Source organism: Aedes albopictus, chromosome 3 (genome assembly GCF_035046485.1).
Source record: "Aedes albopictus strain Foshan chromosome 3, AalbF5, whole genome shotgun sequence".
NCBI classification, from domain to species: domain Eukaryota; kingdom Metazoa; phylum Arthropoda; class Insecta; order Diptera; family Culicidae; genus Aedes; species Aedes albopictus.
This window is the reverse complement of record NC_085138.1, coordinates 403662367-403687463: the sequence shown is the minus strand read 5'-3', so window position 1 is coordinate 403687463 and position 25097 is coordinate 403662367. Positions and strand designations below refer to the sequence as shown.

Here is a 25097-nt window from a genome sequence, read left to right as displayed (position 1 = left end):
CACTCCACTTCACTCCACTCCACTCCACTCCACTCCACTCCACTCCACTCCACGCCACAAAGAAATTGTTGCAGAATTACTTTCAGGTATCAGTTTCGGGGTCAGGGCTTTCCAGAAAGTTAATTGTAAAAATTATTGAAGAAATTCATGAAGGTACCTAGTCGCAAATGAATTTCTCCAAGATCTTCTAAATAATGTCAGCAAGAATTCCTGAGGGGAATCCTGCAGGAGTTTCCAAAGAAACTTTTGCCGGATTTGATTTTGGAAGAACCTTTGGAGATACTCCTGGAGGAATCCCAGCAGGAACTTTTAGAGCAATTCGTGGTAAAAAAATAGAGAAACTGTCGCAGAAACTCCTTCAAGACTGCCTAGATTTCTTGAAGAAATTCTTCCAACAGTGTCTCTAGATTTGTATTGCTCTTTGTTGATTTAAAACTCTCCCAAAATTCCTAGAGTGTTTTCGGAAGTTCTTTCAGAAAAACTATCATGAGCTCTTCTACACAGCAAAGCAAAGCAAAGCAAAGCAAAGCAAAGCAAAGCAAAGCAAAGCAAAGCAAAGCAAAGCAAAGCAAAGCAAAGCAAAGCAAAGCAAAGCAAAGCAAAGCAAAGCAAAGCAAAGCAAAGCAAAGCAAAGCAAAGCAAAGCAAAGCAAAGCAAAGCAAAGCAAAGCAAAGCAAAGCAAAGCAAAGCAAAGCAAAGCAAAGCAAAGCAAAGCAAAGCAAAGCAAAGCAAAGCAAAGCAAAGCAAAGCAAAGCAAAGCAAAGCAAAGCAAAGCAAAGCAAAGCAAAGCAAAGCAAAGCAAAGCAAAGCAAAGCAAAGCAAAGCAAAGCAAAGCAAAGCAAAGCAAAGCAAAGCAAAGCAAAGCAAAGCAAAGCAAAGCAAAGCAAAGCAAAGCAAAGCAAAGCAAAGCAAAGCAAAGCAAAGCAAAGCAAAGCAAAGCAAAGCAAAGCAAAGCAAAGCAAAGCAAAGCAAAGCAAAGCAAAGCAAAGCAAAGCAAAGCAAAGCAAAGCAAAGCAAAGCAAAGCAAAGCAAAGCAAAGCAAAGCAAAGCAAAGCAAAGCAAAGCAAAGCAAAGCAAAGCAAAGCAAAGCAAAGCAAAGCAAAGCAAAGCAAAGCAAAGCAAAGCAAAGCAAAGCAAAGCAAAGCAAAGCAAAGCAAAGCAAAGCAAAGCAAAGCAAAGCAAAGCAAAGCAAAGCAAAGCAAAGCAAAGCAAAGCAAAGCAAAGCAAAGCAAAGCAAAGCAAAGCAAAGCAAAGCAAAGCAAAGCAAAGCAAAGCAAAGCAAAGCAAAGCAAAGCAAAGCAAAGCAAAGCAAAGCAAAGCAAAGCAAAGCAAAGCAAAGCAAAGCAAAGCAAAGCAAAGCAAAGCAAAGCAAAGCAAAGCAAAGCAAAGCAAAGCAAAGCAAAGCAAAGCAAAGCAAAGCAAAGCAAAGCAAAGCAAAGCAAAGCAAAGCAAAGCAAAGCAAAGCAAAGCAAAGCAAAGCAAAGCAAAGCAAAGCAAAGCAAAGCAAAGCAAAGCAAAGCAAAGCAAAGCAAAGCAAAGCAAAGCAAAGCAAAGCAAAGCAAAGCAAAGCAAAGCAAAGCAAAGCAAAGCAAAGCAAAGCAAAGCAAAGCAAAGCAAAGCAAAGCAAAGCAAAGCAGGGTCTTGATGAGTTCATACGAGGCATGAACCAGATTGGTTCACCTTTACCGATGCACCTGCAAACTAGAATGCGGGAAATGACTATTGACTACGTTCTTCTCTTCCATCTAGTTCTACCCACCGATTCACGAAGTCACCCCTAAGCAAAATTCGAGCAGTTTAGTGTTCATCCCTTTTCAGTTTGTTGCCATCACCATTATAGCCATATCCTCCCACACGCTACAAAACATCCTCGTGCTGCCGCCACGTGAACCACAAGCACCACAGTTGACACTAGGTGCTCTGGCTCTCATCTTTGCTCTTCCGCTGCAGCACAGAGCGAGCCTACTTTCTATGCTCAATCTAATTCTCATCGCATCCACACCGGTCGGCGCGGAGGCGGCCGACCGACCACCCGTCTCTGACTAGAAAACAGCTGTGTAACCGCACGCACTTTCGCAACTTTCGGGGGATGTCTTCGAGCTGGCAACCACTGCTAACTCTCTATCAGTCTATTGCGCGAGGGTTGAACGTTCGGATCGGACCGGACCGGTGTGCTGTGTTTGCTGCGGTCGGTGGCGGATCCTAGCTCGTTGTGTGTCGTCGTACGCGGTGCGGTGGTGGATTTGGCGCGAAAGGGTAGGCGTTTTCCGGCATTAGTGTTCGTGGGAAAGCTGATCGCGAGCGATGCCAGGGAGGCGGTTGTTTCGCTGGTAGTTGCCAGTTCCGGTTAACAAGGTCGTTTCGGCAGCGGGTTGGATTGGGGCGTGCGTGCGTGAGTGCGTGCGGTTGGACAGTGGTGGGTGTTGGAGGAGAGTGGATGCAAATCAGCTCACCGTAACGCACGAGAGTAGAGTGAATCGAATGCGCTTTTTGTGTTGCACTTGATTGCATTATTGTGCCGTTGCGGTGAAAGATTGTTTGCCTTCTGAGTGATGGATGGCTATTCTACGTGCAAACGATAGCTGGAAGTATAGTGCAGTGAGCTCATACGAGACTGTTCCCATTGAGGGAGATCGATAAAATTTTGTGGCTTTGTGGATGATGCTTCTCTTCCGTCGGCTCTGATTACGAAAGATTGATGAGGATTATTGGAACAACTTCTGACGAATGAGCCTTGTAGCACCCACATCAATCGAAGAATGTGTCAGTAGTTTTAAACTATTCCAATGAAGATGCTCAATAACGATTCCCAAGGAATGTTTCATCACTCAAGCTAAACTTGAGGCAACTTCCATGGACTAAGGCAAACTGTCAGTTGCAAACATCGGCGATCTAAAACTTCGAAAAGTACCGAAAACTCGTTGCGGCTTGTTTTGATGGATTAGGGTGCTGGTGCAATCTGTGTAAAACGGTAGCTGTATCGTTAAAAGAAGTGAATATCAACTTAAGACTGCCCTTGGGATAAGATGCTGTATATGGCAGTTCGCAGCCTACGATGGATGAAGATCCTGATATTATTGCTATTTATACAAGGTAAATTGCAGTAACAGTACAGAGACCAGACAGTAAATGCGATGCTAATCATTGTTTTGTTCTTGATTTTAACACTATACTTCTGAGTTGCCGTGCAATCATGCTGTGCTGAAACATTCTGGAATTCATTTCCAAAATTCGAATCAAGCCTATCCCTGCTGTATTTACAGTTAAATGATACATATTTTAGTAGATTTTGAGGACACAGAACAACTAGTGTTGCATTACAGCATGCAGCAGGAAAAAATGCGAAAGTGTTTTTCAACTTCAAACCTCATTTTCGTCCATTTGAAGTTAACCAATCAATGTTTCAACGTTCCTTGATTACAAATAGGCTAGTTTTTTGAAAAGTTAATTCAACATTTTCCCATTTTAATCACTAATTTTTACAAGGCGGCGTCTGAAGCTGAAGGCAATTAGAATTTTCAAACCGCAGAAAAGTGCACAGGTCGCTAAATTTTGTATCTGATAAAACAAAAGTTTTAATTTTCTCTACAATATCATCAAATATATGTACTTATTCCATCTAGTATGTGAAACTACATGGCTCTGGAGCAGTGTGGTCTGCTTGTTCATCGAATTTAAACTAATTATGTTACTGTTATAGTCAATTTGTTTAATGACCATTGGGCGCGCAGTTTAATGATACCCGCTTATTAGGCCTACATTATCACATGGTAAACATCAAATATGTTCATTTTTATTTTGCAGTGCTAGAATATAGACCTGGTTGAGTTCATGACAGGGGTGTCGGATGCACAACAGGTACACAAAATAAGTTTGATTAGTGTGAAATGTTGTTGGGAAATGATGATTCAGTGGATTATCAAATTGTCACAGTAGTCTAAACATTGACGAGATACCCAATATTTCTGCACTACTGATTTCCTTCGTCAGCCAGGTTTCCGTGAAAACTAACACGTCGTAGTCACAACGGGTGAGCAGCAAACGTAGTTTTACGATTTTGGTGCGCAAGCCTCTTACATTTTGGTAGTACACCGAGAAGTTCGTCTTCTGGTTCTTGTCTGTTCCCTTGACGCCGGACACAATTATGGACCTCGGTGACTCAGAGCATGCCAAATTATTGGATGCGTTTCTGAATCGTCAGATGTTGTAACCGTTCATAGAATAGCGCTCGAGGTGTTATAAACTTGGCGGCTTAAGCGCCACTCTCATGGATGAGAGACCACCAATTCAAGTTGAATCTGCCCGACTTTTGTTGACTCTTTTCCTCAGGGGACTCTCGAACGGTCGCTGGCTAAAGTTTATCGAAACTTTACAAAAAAATACTTACTCTAACTCCGGGATTTCGTTACTATTCTCTCCTTTTAAACACAAAAAAAAAAAAAGAAAACCTTGAGTTCGCTCAAAATCGCTGAACGCTGTACACAGTAGGCGAAAGCTCGAAATTCTAACTGAGTGAGAAGCGGAAAACCAAACTGAACACCGTAATTGGAGTGAATAACTCAGCACCGTCAAACGGAAGCAACTAAAACACAAACTCAGCTAGATTTCAAACAATTTCGCAAACTTAACTTTATTAGCTCATTCGGGTTGGACTTAAAGTTGTTCGATACGGAATGGAAATGAGCTACTAAATCATGACCATGAATAGAGAGAAAAGCTCACATACCTGCGCAGGATTTTCTTACTCGATGACTCGTTGACACGATGACTCGAAGGCTTGACACGATGGCGTCCTCGCTCCTCCTGATTCGGTGGCGATGGCGGCGTTGTAACGATGCCGCTCTCGCTGCTGATTGGCGGTAGCGATGGAGGTCGAGCTCGTGCGGTATGGCCGAAACTAAAGCTGCGGGGGTGAGTGGCGGCTGGGTGGAGGCCTTCCGACTTTGTGTAGGACGAGAACGTCCGGATTCCCCTTCCTCTTCAGAGGGAAGTCCCTTTTCCCAATCGACCCGGCTTCGCGTACCTTTCCGCTATGACCGAGCGGAGTCAAGGGAACTTCTAACCGTCGATTCTGGTCTCGATCCTGCGTACACTAATTAGCGGTGTACGGGGATCGCGTTCTCGATCAAAAATCCAGGGGATTGTAACTTGTCGGAGGTTCACCGGCGGTTGATTGGCGACCGCGGTAGTTTTCGCTTGAATTGACTAGCGACTTCACTCGTTTGACTGCCTTCGAAAGGCGGGCCTTGACGGGTGCACGAGCTCCAAAATGTCCGTGCTCCACGGACGGAAATGGCGGGCCCTGGTTTCGCCACAAAAGATTCCCCGATCCGACTCCGGTCGAATCCACAACATTCCAGCCCGTACCAAAAAGCGCTTTGCGATGCAAAGTCCAACGCGAAATCACAAATTAATGAACTGGATCAAATTAAAACTCAAATTACAACACATTACCTTTTTGTACGTTTCGACTAGTTCACTAATAGAAAATTCGTGGACTTAGTCAGATGGACTGACGTTGGCAACGAAAAACTGTCGATTTAGAAAATTATGGTCAAGAACTTTGTAGCACTAGAAATTCACTCCAATCATAATTACCTTTGTCTAAAAATCACTATTTAATCTTCAAACTTCAAATTCAACTCACTATACTTCAAACTCTCGCGATACTTCTATTCACCAGCCGTATTTGAACGATAATGATCGAGCTTAAGATCTATGGCAAGCATGAAACTTCATCTTGGTCTGAAATCTATTATTTCAAATTTTGCGCAAAGCAATTTTAGGATGGCGACATTGAGTGCACATCATCGGTGAGCCGACAAAAACCGCGTACATAAACCATTATAGTCGGGTTCGTGCTAAATTCATATTAGATAATAGTTTATAGCACGATCTTAGTCAATGCACAAACCCGCAGTCGACATAAACAAATTCAAATGTTGTCGTACTGATGACGTTAATTTGACTTTACTTAACGTTTCGTCCTAAGGGGCTATCCATAAACCACGTGATCATTGGGACTTCTCAAGCCCCCCTACCCCCGCGTGGTCATTAGTCCATACAAACATTTTTTTCTTCCATACAAAATGGTCATTGGCCGAAAACCCCCCCTCATGACCACGTGGTTTATGGACAGCCCCTAATCGATTTATAATTACATTACTCTAATCCAGTTTATTCATTTTAATTCAGTTTATTATTTTACTTAAAAAAAATAAAAACGTCAAAAACTATAATTACATCAATAAAATTCAAAATAATATTTTGCTAAAAAGACAAAAAACATCAAACGTTACAATGTTACCGGAGAGGAAATGTTTGTATTACATGCATACTTGCCTGCGTTAGCGGGTTGGAAGACCCCCTCTCCAAACTCATACGCAGGGCCGGGATGGGTGCTGGTCGCTGGCAGGAGTGGCTCGACTGCGACGAGGGGATTTAGGGCTTCCATGGTACTAGCAGGTGTGCATCGCGGTGAAATGGACGATGGTGCATGATGTTTAGTGCTGGGAGAATTCGTTGAGCTCCAGAAAGTTCTCGAGCAGATGATCGGATGGAATAAGTCAGAAGCGTCAGACATTAACGGAAGGACTGTGTTCTTATTGCGTATGTACTTGCCTGCCCTGACGGGTTGGAAGACCCCCTCACAAAGCTTGTACACAGGACCGGGATAGCTGCAGGTCACTGGCAGGAGTGGCTCGACTGTGACGAGAGGTTTGGGGGCTCCCATAAAGCTTGCAGGCATGCATCCCGGTTGCTCAGTGGAGGTGGACTGTTGTTGAAGCGGCATAACGTTAACTGGGTGTTCGGAAGTCGTACTGCAGATCCGTTTTTAGTGTTTGGTTCGAATGGGCGAACAGAAACACCGTCTGGCCAGTACCATGGGCCACCGACTACGCGAGAAGCTGTTCTGCATATGCTGACTTTGAATGAAACGAAGGAAAGGTCTTCCACTTGCTTTCCTTGCGGAGCTTGGTGACTTGAACAAGAGCCGAACTAACATTCGAAACATCCATTACGTGTCTATTGACATCCTCTTCGCTTTGATCAGGTTCAAATGGAGTCACATAAAAATATTCCATTTCGCTGTTACTCTGAGATCCTGTAGCTACTTTCAAAAATGAGCGAATGGCTTCACGATTGATGATCTTGTGATCTGCACAGACCGCAGAGGACAAGCTTCTTTCAAAGCAATAGTTATGGTTAGGGACAATGGAAATTTGCCAGAATCCGTTAATGTTTTTCATTGCTTTCGGTAATTAGTATTGTTAAGTTAAAATTTACAATTTTGATGAACCCCATGGAAAATCGCATTAAATAATGAATTCCTCTTTGTTAAGGACTTATTTAGACACGCTATTCTTTTTTTTCTCACTTTCTCTCGATAGGCACCGCACCATCACTCTCGCGGTACTCCGGCGGAAATTACTTGGAAGAGGACAAATACTCGCCCGGTTTCCTGACGCTGGGACAAAAGTACAGCATAGCCCTCGGCTCGACCGTTGTACTGCCATGCAAAATTAATGAAACAGGTAAGAGAAATGGTTCCTTTTTTCCCAGTAGCACCTGCCAGTCACCCACACTGGCTGCCCTACGAGGAACACGATTTTCATGGCTCTACTGGCTTGAATAATTAGATGACAATCTGCCAGCGCCCTGTAAATCAGTTTTCGCCTCCCATGTGTGTTACGTGTATCCTTTCCTATCCTTCAGAACGATCCGCCCAGTACATACTGGCGTGGAAGCGGGGCATCGCGGTCCTGACGGCGGGCAGCCTCAAAGTCACCGTCAACCCCCGGATACGGCTAATGCCAATGGTGCAAGGTCAGCCCGGGTATAATTTGGAAATCCGAGACGTGCACATCGGCGACGCCGGGGACTACATCTGCCAGATCGGCACCATGGAGGTGAAGGAGATTGTCCACACGCTGGAGGTGCTGGTGCCGGCCAAGATTGATTACATCGCACCGGTGCACCCGGTCGAGGTGCACAAGGGAGCTCGGGTTCGGCTGGAATGCAGGGGCACCGGAAACCCCATGCCGAGAATCATCTGGTCCAGACGGGTAAGTGGTGTTGGGTATGTATTCGTCAACTTGGGGGGAAACATGCTTTGATCCGGCAGCTTGGCTTATAATGGGATTCTTGTCTTTGTGTCGGTATATTTCTATTAATTTCTGTAGAATAAATTACTGCCGAGCGGAGATGCCAACGTAATGGAATTCGTATTTGAGATTCTTCATGTTAATCGTCACAGCAGTGGGCATTACCTGTGCACGGCCGACAACCGAGTCGGACAGCCGGACGTCAGAGAGTTTACCGTCAATGTGCTACGTGAGTATGTAGAAAATATTGGCTTCAGAACTGTTATTTTATACACAGAAAATACATTAATCATGCTGCATGCCTGATCGTTCTTTTTCTTTGCCTCTCATTCTTTTTCGCCTCATTTAAAACTTAGACGCACCGGAAGTTGAAGTTGAGCAGCATACAGTTCACGGTGGTGTTGGGTACGAGGCCCAACTAACATGCACCGTTCACTCCGAACCAGCGGCCAATGTGGTTTGGCTGAAAGAGGGCACCGAGTTGGACAGCAACGCTAAGCATCATTCGCAATCGGTATGTATGTATGCTTGCTCTTAAGTTAAATAGAATTTGTGGGCTTTGTAGCCGTGCGATTAGGGGCGTTAGTCGTCTTGCCGTTTTGTAAGCCTAGGAGTGCGCTCCAGTCGGTGAAAATTTTCCGTGAAACGATACGATACGATACGATACGATACGATACGATACGATACGATACGATACGATACGATACGATACGATACGATACGATACGATACGATACGATACGATACGATACGATACGATACCCCAGTCAACCAGTGATCGTATAAGATGTTGAATAAGATGTTAAAGTGGAGGCGATATGCGTACATTTTACAAGCGCTTAAATGGAGGCATGCACGCATATAGCCTCCACTTTATCATCTTGTGCAACATCTCATACGATTACTGGTTCTCTGGGTACGATACGATACGATACGATACGATACGATACGATACGATACGATACGATACGATACGATACGATACGATAGATCGAAACACTATATTAAGTCAGAATATTGTTATGATTTCTTAAATAAAAGAAAATCGGGTTAACCCGATTTTCTTTTATTTACAGATATTCCCCTAACAAGCCCAGGTTAATCATCATCATATGATTTCTTAATTTTTTACACTATAGGTCAATGGGAACAAACACAGTCTCCTCATTCGCAACGTTACCCGCTACGACCTTGGAAACTACACCTGCCAAGCATCCAACCATCTGGGCACCGATCGTGGAACTCTAAACCTGAGTGGTCTTCCAGCGATTTGTCACTTTGATTCGGTAATTCAAAATTTAAAACCGTTAAAATTTTCTCAAAGCTATCATTTGTACCTATTGATCAACAGCCAATTGCGAGTAACGATCGAGACCAGTACAACATCACCTGGACGGTGGAAAGCCATTCACCGATCGAGGAGTACCGGCTGTTCTACCGGTTGCAATCTCCCAACCGGCATCCGTCGTTGGATAATCACTTATTCCCGCATTCCGAATTTGGTTTGTACGGTTCTGGTGGGTACAACTCGGGGGGATATTTCGGTGATGAACCATGGGAAAGCGTCTCCATACCGGAGATGGTGGACAACATTCACGGCGGTGGAGGATATGGTAGAGGGATGTTCTACAGCGATCCGTACGGTTACCAGCCGGAAGTGGTTCATCGTTCGAGTTTCCAGTTGAAGAAGCTACGATCGGGAAGCAATTACGAGGCACGGGTTCAGGCCCGTAACGAGTACGGCTGGAATCAGCTGTCGAGCGTGTTTCATTTCTCTACGAAGGCGGATGGTGAGTTTCGTTGTGATCTTTATGTAGACCATCGTTTCCAAAACTTAGCTTTCACGACTCCTTATTCTGCCGTCAACCCGCTCTTCGTAGAAACGAAGTTTGGAAAACTATGCTGTAGACCATTTTTTATTAATTCACGATTGTTTTAAGTTCCTTGTTCCCTAAAGTCGACCTTGTGAGCTGCCCTTTCGATATTCTGATCATTTTCAGTAAATAATCTCTTTTGTTACAATTGTCTCTCTCTCTATTCTTGGCGTAACGTCCTCACTGGGACAAAGCCTGCTTCTCAGCTTAGTGTTCTATGAGCACTTCCACAGTTATTAACTGAGAGCTTCCTCTGCCAATGACCATTTTGCATGCGTATATCGTGTGGCAGGCACGAAGATACTCTATGCCCAAGGAAGTCAAGAAAATTTCCTTTACGAAAAGATCCTGGACCGACCGGGAATCGTACCCGTCACCCTCAGCATGGTCATGCTGAATACCCGTGCGTTTACCGCCTCGGCTATATGGGCCCTAATTGTGTGTTTTTGTTTTTTTTTTCGCCAGATCCTCAAGTGGAACCTTCTGCACAACCGGCCGTATACGGGATCGGCTTGCTCGAGAAAAGTCGAATGATTTTCGGTAGTGGAGCAAGTAGATCTTCGCAATTCTGTACACTCCTGCTGGGTCTGTTGACGCAAGTCAGTGTCTTAATCGTAATCCAGCCATTTCTACTGTAAAACAATTCTCAGATGTATTAATTACTTATTATGTTAAGTAAGGTAAGCTTATAATGACTGATTAATTGAAGAACCATAATTTAACATAAACTGAATTTATAATAAGAAAATACTAGAGGAAAGTATGCTTCTACATTTGTTTCAAAATATTCATCCTAACAGCTTAATTTTAAGAGCGCATAAGGTAAACCGGTTTCTGAAAAAGTGAGGTTTTATAAGTTTAATAAACTTTTTTTAATTCATAATATAAGTTCGTCAGCGATGTTTATAAGTGTCAGTTTTTCGATTTACTGGAAAAAACCGTTTGGAATCAACTAAGATAATTAGTTTTCCAGATATTTTGATTTGTTTATTTTAAAACAAGATGACAATTTTGGCCAATGGCTTTGGTCGAACATAGATCGTTGAATAAGAATCAAATAAATATAGTGTCTAGAATTTAGAAACACTTTGTTTACAAAGACATTTCTGAAATGGAACGAGCGATCAAATTACAAAAGTCTTATCTGGAGAAGATTTGTAAAACAGTTACCTACATAATGTACATATCTCAATATTTATGTCAGTAAGTAATCATCACGAAGAAAGAACAAAGTATAGTGGGAACGCCGAATAGTTAGTAATACCACTTACAGAATTACTAATTGGTCGAACGATTATTCTTTACATTATTCCATTTACAAATCCAATTGCTGATAAACTTAACAAAAAATGTGAGATTTATACACAAAAAAATGGTAATTCAAAGAGCTCATATGTCAAGAAATATAATAAAATTATTTTTGAGTCACATTACCCACACATACATTTATGTATAAATAGTGATGTATCACCATCATTTAAGCAAAGGCATAATAGTCCTTCAGCTGATATAGGATGTAACAAATACCTTTGCAACAGGTAAGTAAATCAACATCATATCAAGGGTGGGAACACTCACTTGCAAAGAGTTACACTCACTTGCTATTTTCTCAACTCAGAAGCGGTGAATCAAGAAACGATATATGGACGACTTTTGCATTGTGGTTTTGTCTAAAACTTTGCCGAATAAAGTAGGGGTTGCACAAGCATACTGAAGTCGTGAGGGAGCTGCAAAGGCAGCTCGTGGAGACTCGCTTTCACAACTCTGTCATGACTTTGGTTGGTATACGTGTGCGACCCCTATTCGGCAAAGTTTTAGACAAAACCACAATGCAAAAGTCGTCCATTCATCGTTTCTTGATTGCACGCTTCTCAGCCGAGAAAATACCCAAGTAACCAAAAGATCCGCTTCTCATGACAAAATGCACTTTCAAGTTCCGCGAAGTTCAGATAAAGTTTCAAATGGAACTTTCTGGCTGCTTAAGAGGCTAACGATGAGCCTTGCTGGAACTTAGGTCACAAGTTCCGGCAAGGCTCATTGTTAGCCTCTTAAGCAGCCAGAAAGTTCCATTCGGAACTTTATCTGAACTTCGTGGAACTTTAAAGCTGCTTATGATGCTACTCGGAACTTCGTCGGAACTTTCAAGTTCATAGAAGTTCAGTTCAGTAGCATTATGTTTCAATGAAGATAAAATTTATTTTTTTTACAGAAAACAACTGTTTAAGCATACACGAATAAAAAACAAATATGTATTCATCAAATCAATGAATACTAAGCTTAAGCAAAAAAATTGCTGCCCATCGGATTCGAACCGATAGTCGCTGCGTGTGAACCCTACGCTCTACCACAGTACTACAGTTGTGATTGAGTGGTCAGCAGGTAAAGTGTGACTTGAATCGATTTTCTGTCGGCAGCTAGTTTAGTTTTGCACATTTGTGCAGTAGGGAAGTTAGCTTAACTATGTCAAGTGTCTTCAGCAGCGCAGCGGTAAGTCGGCAGGCTATCACGCAGGAGGATCCAGTTCAAATCAACATAGCAGCGACATGTGTGAAAATATAATTATCAGAAGCAATTTCCAGACATGAATCACAAACCCACCAAACAGGTCTGTGATTCTGAAAACTCTTTTTTGTTTCTGCATGCATTTTGTCAAAGTTCTGTCAGAAGCTGCTTAGAAGGCTATCCAGCGTGCTTATGTGAACTTTCAAGTTCCAAAATTACTTAAAAATGAAGCTGCTTAGAAAGCTAATGAGCAACCTCGAACAAGCTGCTTAGCTTATAAAGTACCCTTTTATCTGAACTTTTGGTTACTTGGGTAGCAAGTGAGTGTAACTCCTTGAAAGTGAGTGTTCCCATCCCTGCAGCATATGTTTTTTTATTATATGTACATAAGGTACATACAGTCTCCAGTTAGCCTAGTGGTTAAGGCTATGGATCGCCAATCCGGAGACGGCGGGTTCGATTCCCGATCTGGTCAGGACAATTTTATCGACTCACTGGGCATAGTGTATCATTGTACTTGCCTCACAATAAACAAATTCATGCAATGGCAGGCAAAGAATGCCCTTCAATTAATAACTGTGGAAGTGCTCAAAGAACACTTAGTTGAAGCGCGGCAGGCCAAGTCCCAGTGGGGACGTAGAGCCACAAAGAAGAAGAAGAAGGTACATAAGATGAATTCTTTCAAAATTGAAAGAACTCTTTAAATTGGGCCTAGCCTATGATAACTGACAGATTTAGTATGCAGGATAGTACCAATAGTTTAGAAGCTTATGTTAACCTGATGTCTGTCAGGTACCACTTTAATTTCCTCATGTCATTACTTATTTTTTTATGTGATTTATTGGTGTTAGAACATTGTAGCAGCTACTTTTTATTTGTATTTTTTCCAATGGACACAAGGACAAATGTTAACTGGTGAGCTCGTTCCATGCTATTGTTTATGATGATTGAACGTTATACAGCCTTGATAAGGTTTAGATAAGTTTAAGGTTCTAAAAAACTGTATTGTGAAAAAACTTAGAAATTGTCTTGGTAACGACTTCATTCCCTACAATTCAAATTTAACTCATATTGATCAGGAACATCAGCACCGAGTAGCTCACATTGACCAAATCGACGAACGCCAGCGTGGAAATATCAAACAGCCCCAAACATTTCATCGCCCGGATGTTGCAACTGTTTATCCACAGAATCAGCTTGTTGGACTTCAACCGAACATAAGCCGAATGCTTCTCCCGATTGTACGGCATCTTGGCACACAACTCGTACATCACGTCTCCAATCGTTTCGGCCTGTGAAATGTGGGTCATTCTATAAAATTCCGCGATTATTCTTGAATGATTTTTCTTCTCACTTACCTCATTCTGAATAGACTCGACCAAATTACACCACAGGTAGTATTCCACCAGGAAGATGGGCGTTGTGGCCATCAGCAGGGCCGAGAATGCATTGACGCCGATGTTCTGGGTGATGTAGTAAAATCCTCCGATGCTGAAAATGGCGTAGTAGTGTACCAGGAAAAACGTTTTTTCGACAAGATTCCTTAGGATGTGGAGATGTCTGGAAGAGAATGTCCAAAATTAAATTAAAATTTGATGTTGAACTTATGATCGGGTGTCTCATTGCATAATAGCCTTGAAAATTTGACTTTCTCACATTCAGAATGTCAAATATAAGACTCAGAAAGATGCGTTACTCATGTGGCCTCTCTACTTGCTTAGATAATCATCACTGGACACTACTTAATTGTTAAAAAGGGTACACTGAAATAAATTTTGTTGTGGAAATTACCGATTCCATAGTAAAATTACTAACCGTACCTATGATTCTCAACTGACAACAAAATCTGTAAAGTTCACTGAAATATGATTGAAGTAACAATGCATTGCAGTAAATTTTACTAAAAGCGTAGTCGCCTCAACAACAAAACATTGTCATTTTTTCCTGGACACGCATCTTACAACACGGTATGGTTAAAAATACAATGCCCAGTTGTTAAATTTAGATTTTTTTTGGTAATGTTAACAGCACTGTTAGTTAAATTGACAGTGTTTTAGTGAAATTAACAGGAAATAGCTGTCGGTTGAGAATCATAGGTACGGTTAGTAGTTTTACTATGGAATCGGTAGTTTTTACAACAAAATTTATTTCAGTGTAGGAACTTAAAGGGGAACGCAACAGACATGATGATTGACACGTCGAATAGGGACCATGGCGGGTCGGCCTGAATGCCCCAGTATACGTTGATGACCCAACTGTCGATACAGCAACAACAGCGGACAACAGAACAATACAGCAGAGCCCAATTCACTGGAAGCTAAGTTGCTGCAGCAACCTTGAATGCGGTCCCTTATCAAATTCTAATCGACAACGAACCTAAACAGGATGATAGTCCACGTCTAAAAAAGGGTTCGTTGAAGCGAGGATCTATGGGGTTACTATGAAACCATTCTCACCCCCTTCATCCATTTTATAAGTTTTCGTCCATGCTAGATTCGCTATCCAGTACATTGGAGAGATTGGGTCTTGGTGTCACCGTTGGAAACTTCAACACTTGGGCGGTGAATGGGACAGAAGCTTGACCAACTCAAGAGGCCGGACTGTACTAACCAACAACAGCACCTACTGTAAGATTCCATTATTGATGTGTATTTTATTACACTGAAACCTCCATTTAGGTACGATCCATTTAGGTAAAATCTATTTATGTCCCTCCATTTAGGTAACGTTACCTAAATGGAATTTGATTATGTTCAGAGCAGTTGGAGTACTCAATATTACAGATAAAGTTGGTTTACGGGAAATAAATCAGAATTAAGAGTTGAGGGATGTTTACGGAGTATTTAAGGGTTAAAAGTTTAACAGTATCCGAGAAATCCCTGGAGCCGTCTGATCTACAAGCGTAATCAGCGAACTATAGGATCATTATGAATGCAATTTTTGCTTACACAGCCTCATGTTGCTATGAGTTGTCAAGTGGTGAGTTCGTTGTCAGTTTGAGAATCTCCAAGAACTTCCTTGCGTATAGGTAATCGGATCTACCAATGATTCTTTAAGGTTCTCCAAGAACTCCCTTGAATATAAGTCATCGAATCTGCGAGGGCTACTAGTTGTATAGCATGAAGTTTAAGGTTAATACTTACACAGTCCCAGGCATCTATGCTCCATCAAGTGGTTGGTTCTATGAGTGTATAATATATCCGAGAATTCCCTTGAGTTAAGGCCATCTAATCTACAAGCGTAATCAGTGATCTATTGGAGTATTATGAATACAATTTAGGCTAGCATAGCTTCATGCAACTATGTGCTGTCAAGTGGTGAGTTCTTATCAGTTTGAGGAACTCCAAGAACTTCCTTGAGTATAGGACATCGGATCTACTAACGTATTTGATTGTCTCTAACAGAATTACGGCTAAGGTTCATACTTACACAACCTCAGGTATCTGTGATCTATCAAGTTCGAAAAATCTTCAAGGGTCTACAAGAACTCTCTAGAGTTCCTGGGACGCACTGAAATGTCTTGAAACCCCTTGAAACGTCCTGAAACGCTTTGAAACGCCTCTAAACCCTTTTGAAACCTCCGTGAAAGTCACTGAGAGCCTCTGAAGCCCCCAAAACCCCTGTGAAATCTCCTGAAATGCCCTGAAACGCCCTGAAATGTATTGGAACACCTTGAAACGCTTTGAAATGTCTCTGAAATCTTGGATCCGTGAAATTTACCTAAGATGCTATGAAGCCCCCTTTAAGCCCCTCGTAAACCTCCTGAAACGTCCTGAAACGTCCTGAAACGCATTAAAACGTCCTGCTACGCCTTAAAACGCTTTTAAACGCCTATGGAACCCCATGAAACCTCCGTAAAAATCACCTAGGAGTTTCTGAAGTACCATATAACCTCTCTGAAACCTCCTGAAACGCCTTGAAACGCCTCTAAAACACAAATGAAACCCATGGGAAATGCACCTGAAAGCCTCTGAAGCTCCCTAAAATACCTCTGAAACGCCTGGAAACGCCTTTATAGCCAACACCCCCACCCCCCTAAAAACTCCCTTGATATCACTCTGACGATTCGGTATAGAGTTTACTATGTAAGAAGCCGACTCGGATATCTCCGAGGGTCATTGATAGCCATCGCGGATGGCTGACCTCGGACTTTGATAAGCAGGAATTTGTGTCCGGAAATCCCAGGGCACCATGAAACCTGTCTAAGACCCGAGCAGAAAAGGACCATTAGATAGTTCTCCAGTAATTTCCCTTAAGAACTCCTCTAGACTTGTGATTTGAGCTAATGTAAGAGCGTCGACAATTCTTTCAAAATTCAGTACGAGATTTTTTTTTAGGAAATTGTCCATTAGATTGGATCAACAAGGTTGGTTTTTTAGAACAAAACTTTTTCAATCCAGATTAACGTCCAAAACAATTGCACAATGTTTGGGTGCAAATGGTTGTGTCCCCGTATTTCGCATTGCGATTTAAACTTGTATGGGATGTTGTACCCTAAGTACCCTCAGATGATCTGTACGCTATAATTCTCGTCACAAGGGTTGGATCGCTTTGCGGTCTTCGACAAAAATTTTCGACACATCCTAGGCTATATTTCAACATCATCGGTTACACAGTTCAAGGAAAATGTAAGCCCGTTATGAGAAAAATTCGAAAAGTAAGTTTGCCCATACAAATTTCAATCGCAATGCGGAATACCGGCATTTCTTTTGAGGATAACTCTCTTTACCTGCGGATTCTTTAAGAAATTCGTTCAGACATGTTTTCTTGGAAGCTCTACAGCAATTCCTGAAGAAATATTCCGAATGTTTTTTTTTTCCTAATAATCTTCACAGAAGCTTATCATGGCGTTTCTTCATGTTTTCCTACAGGAATTCTTTCAGAAAAACTTTCACCGGTTGCTCCATGAATACTTACCTTCAAAAATGTTAAAATAGAATTTCCCCAGGGTTTTTTTTTAAACAAGGATCGGTATATTCGCCTCACTCCATTCATATTCACTCCTCTTTGCTGAAGCGAATCGAGAAAGATGCAGCAAACGGATAGTCATGATCGAACATGCAACCCCATCACCAGTGAGAAGCGATGGGCAAATTGTTCGACATGGATATTCGTTGCCGTTCGTCGCAGTTTGGATCGCACGCGAATGCATGAATGGCGAATGGTGAAGAATGCTGGTGAGCGATCGAAGCGGCTATTATCATAACTAGAAGAGAATTTTTGTATGTAATGCATACATTTTAAGTGTATTGTTGTTGAAATGCTAGATTAGCAAAGAAAATAATAAACATTCTTTGGGAACACCAAAAATTCGTATGCACAATATCACTCACGAATCGCATCACCGCTCGATCGCTTGCGATGCGAATGTGGACGAATGAGTACTTTCAAAGTGTGGCTTCCCACCGTTCGCTGGAGTTTGCTGTCGTCCGCTGACAAGCGAGCACACAAACTAAAGCGACAACCGTTCGCTGCTGACTGTCTTCGCATGTGGAAGAAGATAAAAAGTGGAAATCAGGAACCCTGTTTTTAAATTATACAACAACCATTTTAACCCTCGAGCGATCGCGCTGTTGTATTTTGTACAATACGTTGAAAAAAGCTCGCTTTCTGTACTCAGCATTAGCGTGGTGCTGACGCAGGTAGCCAACCGCGCGAGTTACGGTAGGTTAAGAAATTTCAGCATGTTTTTTTTCCGAGAAATTTTTCAATAATTCCCGCCGAGATTCCTTTAAAAGTTTTCCAGCAATTTCTTCAGATACTGCTCTAGAGATTCATCTAAGATCATCTGAGAATTATACATAATTTTTCAAAAAAAACTACTAAAATTTCTTAAGGTATGCTTTTTGAAATTCTTGTTCGGGCTCTTTTTGATATAGATATAGATTCTTCAGATATGGACTTCACAGAGGATTTCTTCAAAAGTTCTTATATGCAGTTACTCAGAAGTTTATTCACTTTATTTAAATCCAACAGATGAATACTTCTAAGGGTACCTCCAAGAATTCCATGACAAATTTCTTCAGAGATTCCTGCAAGGATTTTTCTTTTATGAATTGAATTTGTGGCTCCGTCAAAAATATATCTTAACCCTCGAGTGATCGCGCTGCTGTATTTTGTACAACACGTTAAAAAAATCTCGCCTTTTTGTACTCAGCATTAGTGTGGTGCTGACGCAGGCAATCAACCGCGCGAGTTACGGAAGGTTTAGATTAGTGTATCATTGCGAGGCAAGGACAGTGTACAAATTCCTTCCATTCTAAAAAAAAACCTTCAACTCATAACTGTGGAGGTTCTCAAAAAACCCTAAGTTGAATGCCAAGTTCCAGAGTGACAGAAGAAGAAGAAAATCTCCTAAGATTACTGTTGAAATTATGTCAGGTATTACTGCAGACAGACAGGGATTTAGTTTGGGAGTTCTTCCAAAAATTTCACAAAAAAAAGAATCTCTGGAAAAAAATTCTACAAAAATCCTTGAATGTCTGTCACAAAAATTGTCTTCTTTCAAAACTCCTGGTGATAACTTTGGAGATTCCATGAAGAAATTCTTAAAATTTTTCTGGGACGATCCTAGATAAAAAATTTAGAAATAATTTCAGAAGTTTTTTTTCTCGAAATTCTTGGTTTAATGAGAAGATACCTTCAAAACTCCCTAAGATACCTTCTCAATTCCCAAAAAAAGTCATGAATCAGAAGTTTCTGGGAGAGCTTTGAAAGCAATTGCAACGAAAATTTCGTTGGGGAATGTTTTACTGGTACTGGTACTAGTGGAATTCTTGAATAAAACCCTCCATAAATTTCCGAGGGATCCCTGAAGGGTTTTCTGAAGAAAATCTTGAAAGAACTCCTAGAGGTATCTCTGGAAGGGATTATTACACACTGGAGGATTTTTTAAAGAGCGCCTGGACAAATTTCTGGAAAAGAGATTTTTTAGAAAGAAATGTAAGAATACCTGGGAAAACAAAAGAACCCTTTGCAGGTGTTGTTTGTGACAATGTTCTTGAAAAGTACACAGTAATAGATTCCGGAGAAATCTCTGCTGGAATTGCTGAGAGAATCTATGCAGCGAAATTTATGAGAGAATCCCTGAAAACAGGAATAATATCTGAAGGAACATTTGTAGAAATTACAATAATAATTTCTGAAATTTCATTTTTTTTAATCTTTGGTGGAGCTCGTTGAGGAAATTTTCGAAAAATTTCGAGTAGAATTTCCTGAAAAAAAATTTTGAAGAATGTCTGGAGAAATCCCAAAGAAAAACTGCTGGAGGACATTCTGATAATATCCCTGAGGAAAACTCCCACAGAAGTATTTAAAAATAGATACATGCACGAATTTCCGTGGAAATTTTTAAAAGAATTTCCTAAATTTGGATGAATTTCTAAAAATATTTGAAAAGCAAAAAAATACGGAAAATCTTTTAAAAATCCTGGACGAGTACCTATTTCTGCTGGTATTTCAAGATAAATTCTTAAAGAAAGAAATCCTGCAAAATTACGAGAGGAATTTATACAGCAATCGCTGGATAAATCATAGGACGGATTTGAATAGGAGTACTTGGAGCAATCTTCCGGAATTTCGTATAAGGTGTGAAATTCTGACTAGAAGTTTCGGCCGACTCCTGCTTCTCAGCGAGACGCCGGATGGGTGCGCCACGTGTTGTTTGTTCGGTTGCTGCGATGCAGAAGGGGCATGGTCGGCGGTCGCGAGGTTTTTCGAGCCCGGTTGGCTCGAACCTTCGTGTCGCTGACAAGCGTTTGCGATTATGCATTGAGACGTTGTGAAGCCACGATGTCTGATGAAGCGCGAATGTTGCTGTCGCGGTCAGGTCACGATGTCAAGTGGTATGCCACAAAAGGCATTTGTGGAGGAATTCCAAATCGATTTTTCCAAAGATTTCTGCATAGGTTTCTCGAAGAGCTTTTCTTGGCATTTCCCCGCGAATTTCTACAAGTGTACCTTCAGAAAATCCTCTACACACCAAAAATCGATTGAGGGTTTCAGCAAAATTTTGCTGAATTTTGCCGAGCTGAAGGTTTCAGCAAATATTTTGCTGAATTTCAGCAATATTTTGCTGATTTGTTCAGTAAACTCTGCTGATCACCAGCAACGTTTTGCTGAAATTCAGCAAACTTTGCTGAAACTTCAGCAAAAAATTTTGCTGGACCCTTCAGCTCGGCAAAATTCAGCAAAATATTGCTGAAAGCGTTTGGTGTGTAGCTTATCTTCTAGGAATGCCCACTGGGATTCCTGCAGATACCGATCCTTCTGTGATTTTTACATGCATTTTTCAAAAGATTTCTGCAAATTCCGATAGGAAATTCCCCAAGAATGCCTGCTAGGTTTTCTTCAAAAAATCCTCATGCGATACCTCCAGAGGTTTTCTCAAGGACTCCTCCAGTAATTCCTCGTGGAATTTATCCAACAATTCCTCTGGGATTACCTGTCTATAAATTCTTGCTGGGAATCGTCCATGGATTCAACTAGAACTTCACCCTGAGATTTCTATAGAGTAATCACAGCAGTTTTTAGCAGAATCCCATCAACATGCCTGAAGATATTTCAAGATGATTTTTCAAAAGATTTCTCCTGCAATTTCTGCTGAAATTCCACTAGGGATACCTACTGGGGTTTCTCAAAAAAATCATCCTAGAGTTCCTCCAAAATTTCCTCCTGGGATTCCTGGCCCTCTTGAAGTTATTTTAAGGTTTCCTGCAATACTCCGTTTATATATTATTTCACGGATTCCTTCTGCTCTTTATAATCTGATAGTTACTGCTGGGGATCCTTCAGGAAATTCAACTGGAATTTCTTTGGGAACTTTTGCTGAGATTTCTCAGCATTTTCAGCAGGAACATCCTCTTGTGGAATTCTCTCCCGTTATTTTCAAGAGGATTCCCAAAAGAATTCTTTGCAATCCCAGCAGCAATTTCTAGAGTACCCCATCGGGCATTCCTGGAGACAATCCCTAGAACATCTTTGTGCAAATCCTCTCAGAACTCCTCCACTAGTGCTTGATGGGATTCCTCTTTAGTCTAAACATTCTTGTTGGGATTGCTTCAGGTATTTATTAAGCGTATCAGCAAAAACTCCTAATATGGGTTTTCTAGGAATGTTTGCTGGGGCTTCTGAAGCATTTTTAGCGGGTACTTATCTAGTAATTAATGTTGGGAGACTTCCAAGAACTCTAGGAGAATTCGAAGCAGAAATTCGTATCCCAGCAAAACTTCCTGATGGAATCTATCAGAAATTTCGAACTGTAGTATTCCTGGAGCAATACCAGCGACAAATTTGAAAGGAATCTTGAAAGCGACTTTCAACTTGAATTACTAGGAATATTCTTAGACAATTTCTATAGTAATCCTCGGAGAAATCCTAAAAAGGAATCACAGCAGGAATTTTCGGAAGAATCTTTGCTGTAGCTACTAGCGTTTTCAGCTTCTTTTCTTGCTCGCTCTCCTGAAAAAAAAAACACTAGAAACAGAAGATGGAAGGAGGGCTTGCCCCGTCTTTCATTCCACTCTTTCTTCTGTTTATCAAGAAGAGTGAGTGCGAAAAATAAAAGACTGTCGACGCGAACTTCAACAATAATTCAGCCAGGGATTTCTCCAAAGATTCCACTAGGAAATCTTTTTGGGATTTCTCCCAAGTTGGCGAGAGTTTTGGTTCGTATACACTGACTCAGGCCGATACGAGTTAAGTTCAGTCAATTCGATGTGTTTTATTGAAATGCGCATACTTTTCGTGTGACATCTTCCTTAAACTTTTCCACAGTATCATCCGACACTAAATTTGCAACATTGTCTGAGTTATGCTTAAAATTGTCCAATAAACGCCGGTCTTCGATTTTTTGAGGATTATTCTTAATCAATTCATTTGAACAGAGTGGGGGTTAATTCCAGATCATCGTATTCGCCGAATCCAAACTTTGAGAATTTGGCAAATCTTCGGTACCTTTACCTTCCTGTACAAATTCTGAGGCAGTTTCAATATTAGATATTCAACATCTTAGCAGAACAGCCGTGCGGCATATCTGGATATTTTACTTTTTTTTACTTTTTGAGAAAATTAGTTGGCGCAAGAGTTTTCGACTCGACATTATATAGAATAAAAGGGACTGTGGCAAAACGATGTCTTTATCATTTCACCATACATTTGCATGAAGTAGTCTTCGCCGAGAATACTGCATTAGGGCATTTCCGTTAACTACTTTTTACTGCGTACATTCGTTAAAGTTCACTTTACAGCATTCTGAAGTAACTTACCTCCAGTATTCCATCTGTTGATCCACGGCGCTTCGCACCTCCCGATCCAGTTGCTCCAAATGGTGTTCTGTATCGAAACTCTTATCCAATATTTTAACGTACCGATTAGCCAAAATTTTTATGTTAGCCTGCATCCCCATCAAAAGCATTCCAACGGTCGCCATATTGCAAGAAAATTTACAAAGAATCAAAAATGGCATTAGGCTTATGCCGAAAAAATGAATTATCACCGTCGCCGTCGGCCCAGCGCTTTTCATCTCCGGTGGAACGAAAAACACAATTGCCGTCGCTCCGCTCGGAACAGACAGGAAAATGGCATCCATCACCATCAGCACGAATAGAATTCTCAGCAAGAAAAGCGCAGATCTTTTGAATTTCATCCGCTGCAGCTCATCGAAGGCCGCGTCTCCGGACTGCATTTCTTTGCCGGCTATGAACTTCCGGACGGCAGCTACCGATCGACCCAACCGGATCATAATGAACATTTTGAAGTAGGCCACAATGAAAAAGGTCCACTTCATGACCTCGACAAATAAGTCGAACACATTATCCCGCTCAATCACGTGTTTCGTCTGCAGGAATGCTATGACCGTTTGGAAAGCGTACAAAGCATGAAGAAAGTAGCGAACTGTACTTTCCCAGCGCCATTTCGAAGTGAGTTCATTGGGAACTCCAGCCAGATGAAGTAAGACATCCAGCGCGTAGAAACAATCGCTTCCTTCATTGGTGGACCATACTTGGCCAAATTTAGACGAGGTATCCTGGAACCATTCGCGAATAATGGTCCAATGTGATCGGCCGAAAGAGGCAATCATTTTTCGCAGGAGGTTAGAAGATGACTGACTGGTCACAAGTTCGCTGATGGATCAAAGGTTCAACCTCGGTTCGGTAAGTTCCCGAACTGGTAGAGGTGATGTAATCATAACTCTACAACCGAACATTCGTAAGGTAGCACTTTACCTTGTCCATCTTGCTTATTTCAACGGGATGTCGGGATATGTGGTGAGAACTCATTTCGCAGGGTTGTCATCTGGCATTCTCACATTTTTTGCCTTTCTCGTACACCAAGGTGTACCGAAAGGCTATATGTTCACTCCAAAAATGAAATTTTGATAGAGCCACCGGAGGGGCAAGTTTCATATACCAATCGACTCAACTCGACGAGTTGAGATGATGTCTGTGTGTGTGTATGTGTGTGTGTGTGTATGTATGTGTGAGTGTATGTGTACAAAAAAAGGTCACCTCACTTTTAGATAGTAAATATCAACCGATTTTAACGATCAACGGCTCATTCGACGCAGAATCTGGTCCCATTGTTTCCTATTGAAAATGGTTCGGATCGGTCCAGCCGTTCCGGAGTTATGGCCATTTGGGTGTTCCGGATCGGTACCCCTGGAAGGGACCAGACATGAGCATGCACCAAACCCATGCATGCGACCCATCAAACCACGGCATTTACGATTATCTGATGAACGCTGAGCAGGAGAATAGTCTCAGACCATATCTGAACCGGTAGTGTTCCGGAACCGGTGCTGGGTGTCCCGCCGGAAGCGGCCTAATATAAAAGAGTACCAAACCCATGCATGCGACACATCAAACAGCGGCATTTTCGATAACCTGATGAACGATTAGCAGGAAAACAATATAAGACCATATCTGAAACAGTAGTGTTCCGGAACCGGTTTCGGGGGTCGTGACGGATGTGGCCAAATATAAAAGAGTACCTAACCCATGCATGCGATACAGCAAATAACGGCTTTTCTGATAACTTGACGACTAGTTATCATATAAATAGATTAGGACCACATTAGAGACAGCCGGTTGTATTCCGGAACCAGTTCCGAGTGTCGCGCCGGAAATGGCCAAATATAAAAGTGAACCAAACCCATGCATGCGACACATCAAACAGCGGCATTTTCGATAACCTGAGAAACGGTTAGCAGGAAAACAGTATCAGACCATATCTGAACCGGTAGTGTACCGGAACCGGTTCCGGATGTTCCACCGGAAGTGGCCAAATACAAATGAGTACCAAACCGATGCATGCGATACATCAAACAACGGCATTTTCGATAATCTTATGAACGGTTAGCAGGAAAACAGTATCAGACCATGTCTGAACCGGTAGTTGTCCGGAACCGGTTCCGGGGGTCCCGACGGATGTCTCCAAATATAAAAGAGTACCAAACCCATGCATGCGATACAACAAATACCGGCTTTTCTGATAACCTGATGACTGGTAATCAAAGAAATAGGGTTGGACCACATTAGGGACAGCCGGTAGTGCCGTAACCAGTTCCGGGTGTCCCTCCGAAAGCGATTAAATATAAAATTTAACTGAACCTATGTAT

The 25097-nt window shown here is 41.7% G+C and overlaps 2 protein-coding genes across 3 annotated transcripts; one reads left to right on the top strand and one right to left on the bottom strand.

Annotated features, from left to right (window-relative positions):
- Positions 1-1814: 1814 nt before the first annotated feature.
- On the top strand, positions 1815-11412 carry LOC115267899 (opioid-binding protein/cell adhesion molecule homolog). The gene is made up of 8 exons (XM_029875512.2): positions 1815-3093; positions 7392-7535; positions 7717-8066; positions 8184-8334; positions 8462-8619; positions 9245-9391; positions 9457-9895; positions 10445-11412. The coding sequence occupies exons 1-8, from the start codon at positions 3027-3029 to the stop codon at positions 10615-10617; spliced, it is 1629 nt and encodes a 542-aa protein (XP_029731372.1). The 5' UTR covers positions 1815-3026; the 3' UTR covers positions 10618-11412.
- Positions 11413-12092: 680 nt separating this feature from the next.
- On the bottom strand, positions 12093-23565 carry LOC109411416 (uncharacterized). Of its 2 annotated transcripts, XM_062860517.1 has the most exons (4): positions 22977-23565; positions 22747-22874; positions 13840-14041; positions 12093-13773 (listed from the first exon to the last, which is right to left on the bottom strand). In XM_062860517.1, the coding sequence occupies exons 1-4, from the start codon at positions 23559-23561 to the stop codon at positions 13543-13545; spliced, it is 1146 nt and encodes a 381-aa protein (XP_062716501.1). In that variant the 5' UTR covers positions 23562-23565; the 3' UTR covers positions 12093-13542. The 2 variants fall into 2 exon arrangements, with proteins under 2 accessions (XP_062716501.1, XP_019540477.2); XM_019684932.3 differs by having other exon boundaries at positions 22747-23565.
- Between the last annotated feature and the right edge of the window lie 1532 nt (positions 23566-25097).

Bases quoted from the DNA above. Each gene is read 5' to 3' on its own strand.
- LOC115267899 (XM_029875512.2), top strand. From the start codon at position 3,027: ATGCTGTATATGGCAGTTCGCAGCCTACGATGGATGAAGATCCTGATA. The intron at 7,536-7,716 runs GTAAGAGAAATG...CCTATCCTTCAG, and splicing joins ATGCAAAATTAATGAAACAG to AACGATCCGCCCAGTACATA. The intron at 9,392-9,456 runs GTAATTCAAAAT...ATTGATCAACAG, and splicing joins CGATTTGTCACTTTGATTCG to CCAATTGCGAGTAACGATCG.
- LOC109411416 (XM_019684932.3), bottom strand. From the start codon at position 23,561: ATGATTGCCTCTTTCGGCCGATCACATTGGACCATTATTCGCGAATGG. The intron at 14,042-22,746 runs GTAAGTTACTTC...ATTCTCTTCCAG, and splicing joins CAACAGATGGAATACTGGAG to ACATCTCCACATCCTAAGGA. The intron at 13,774-13,839 runs GTAAGTGAGAAG...CACATTTCACAG, and splicing joins TCGAGTCTATTCAGAATGAG to GCCGAAACGATTGGAGACGT.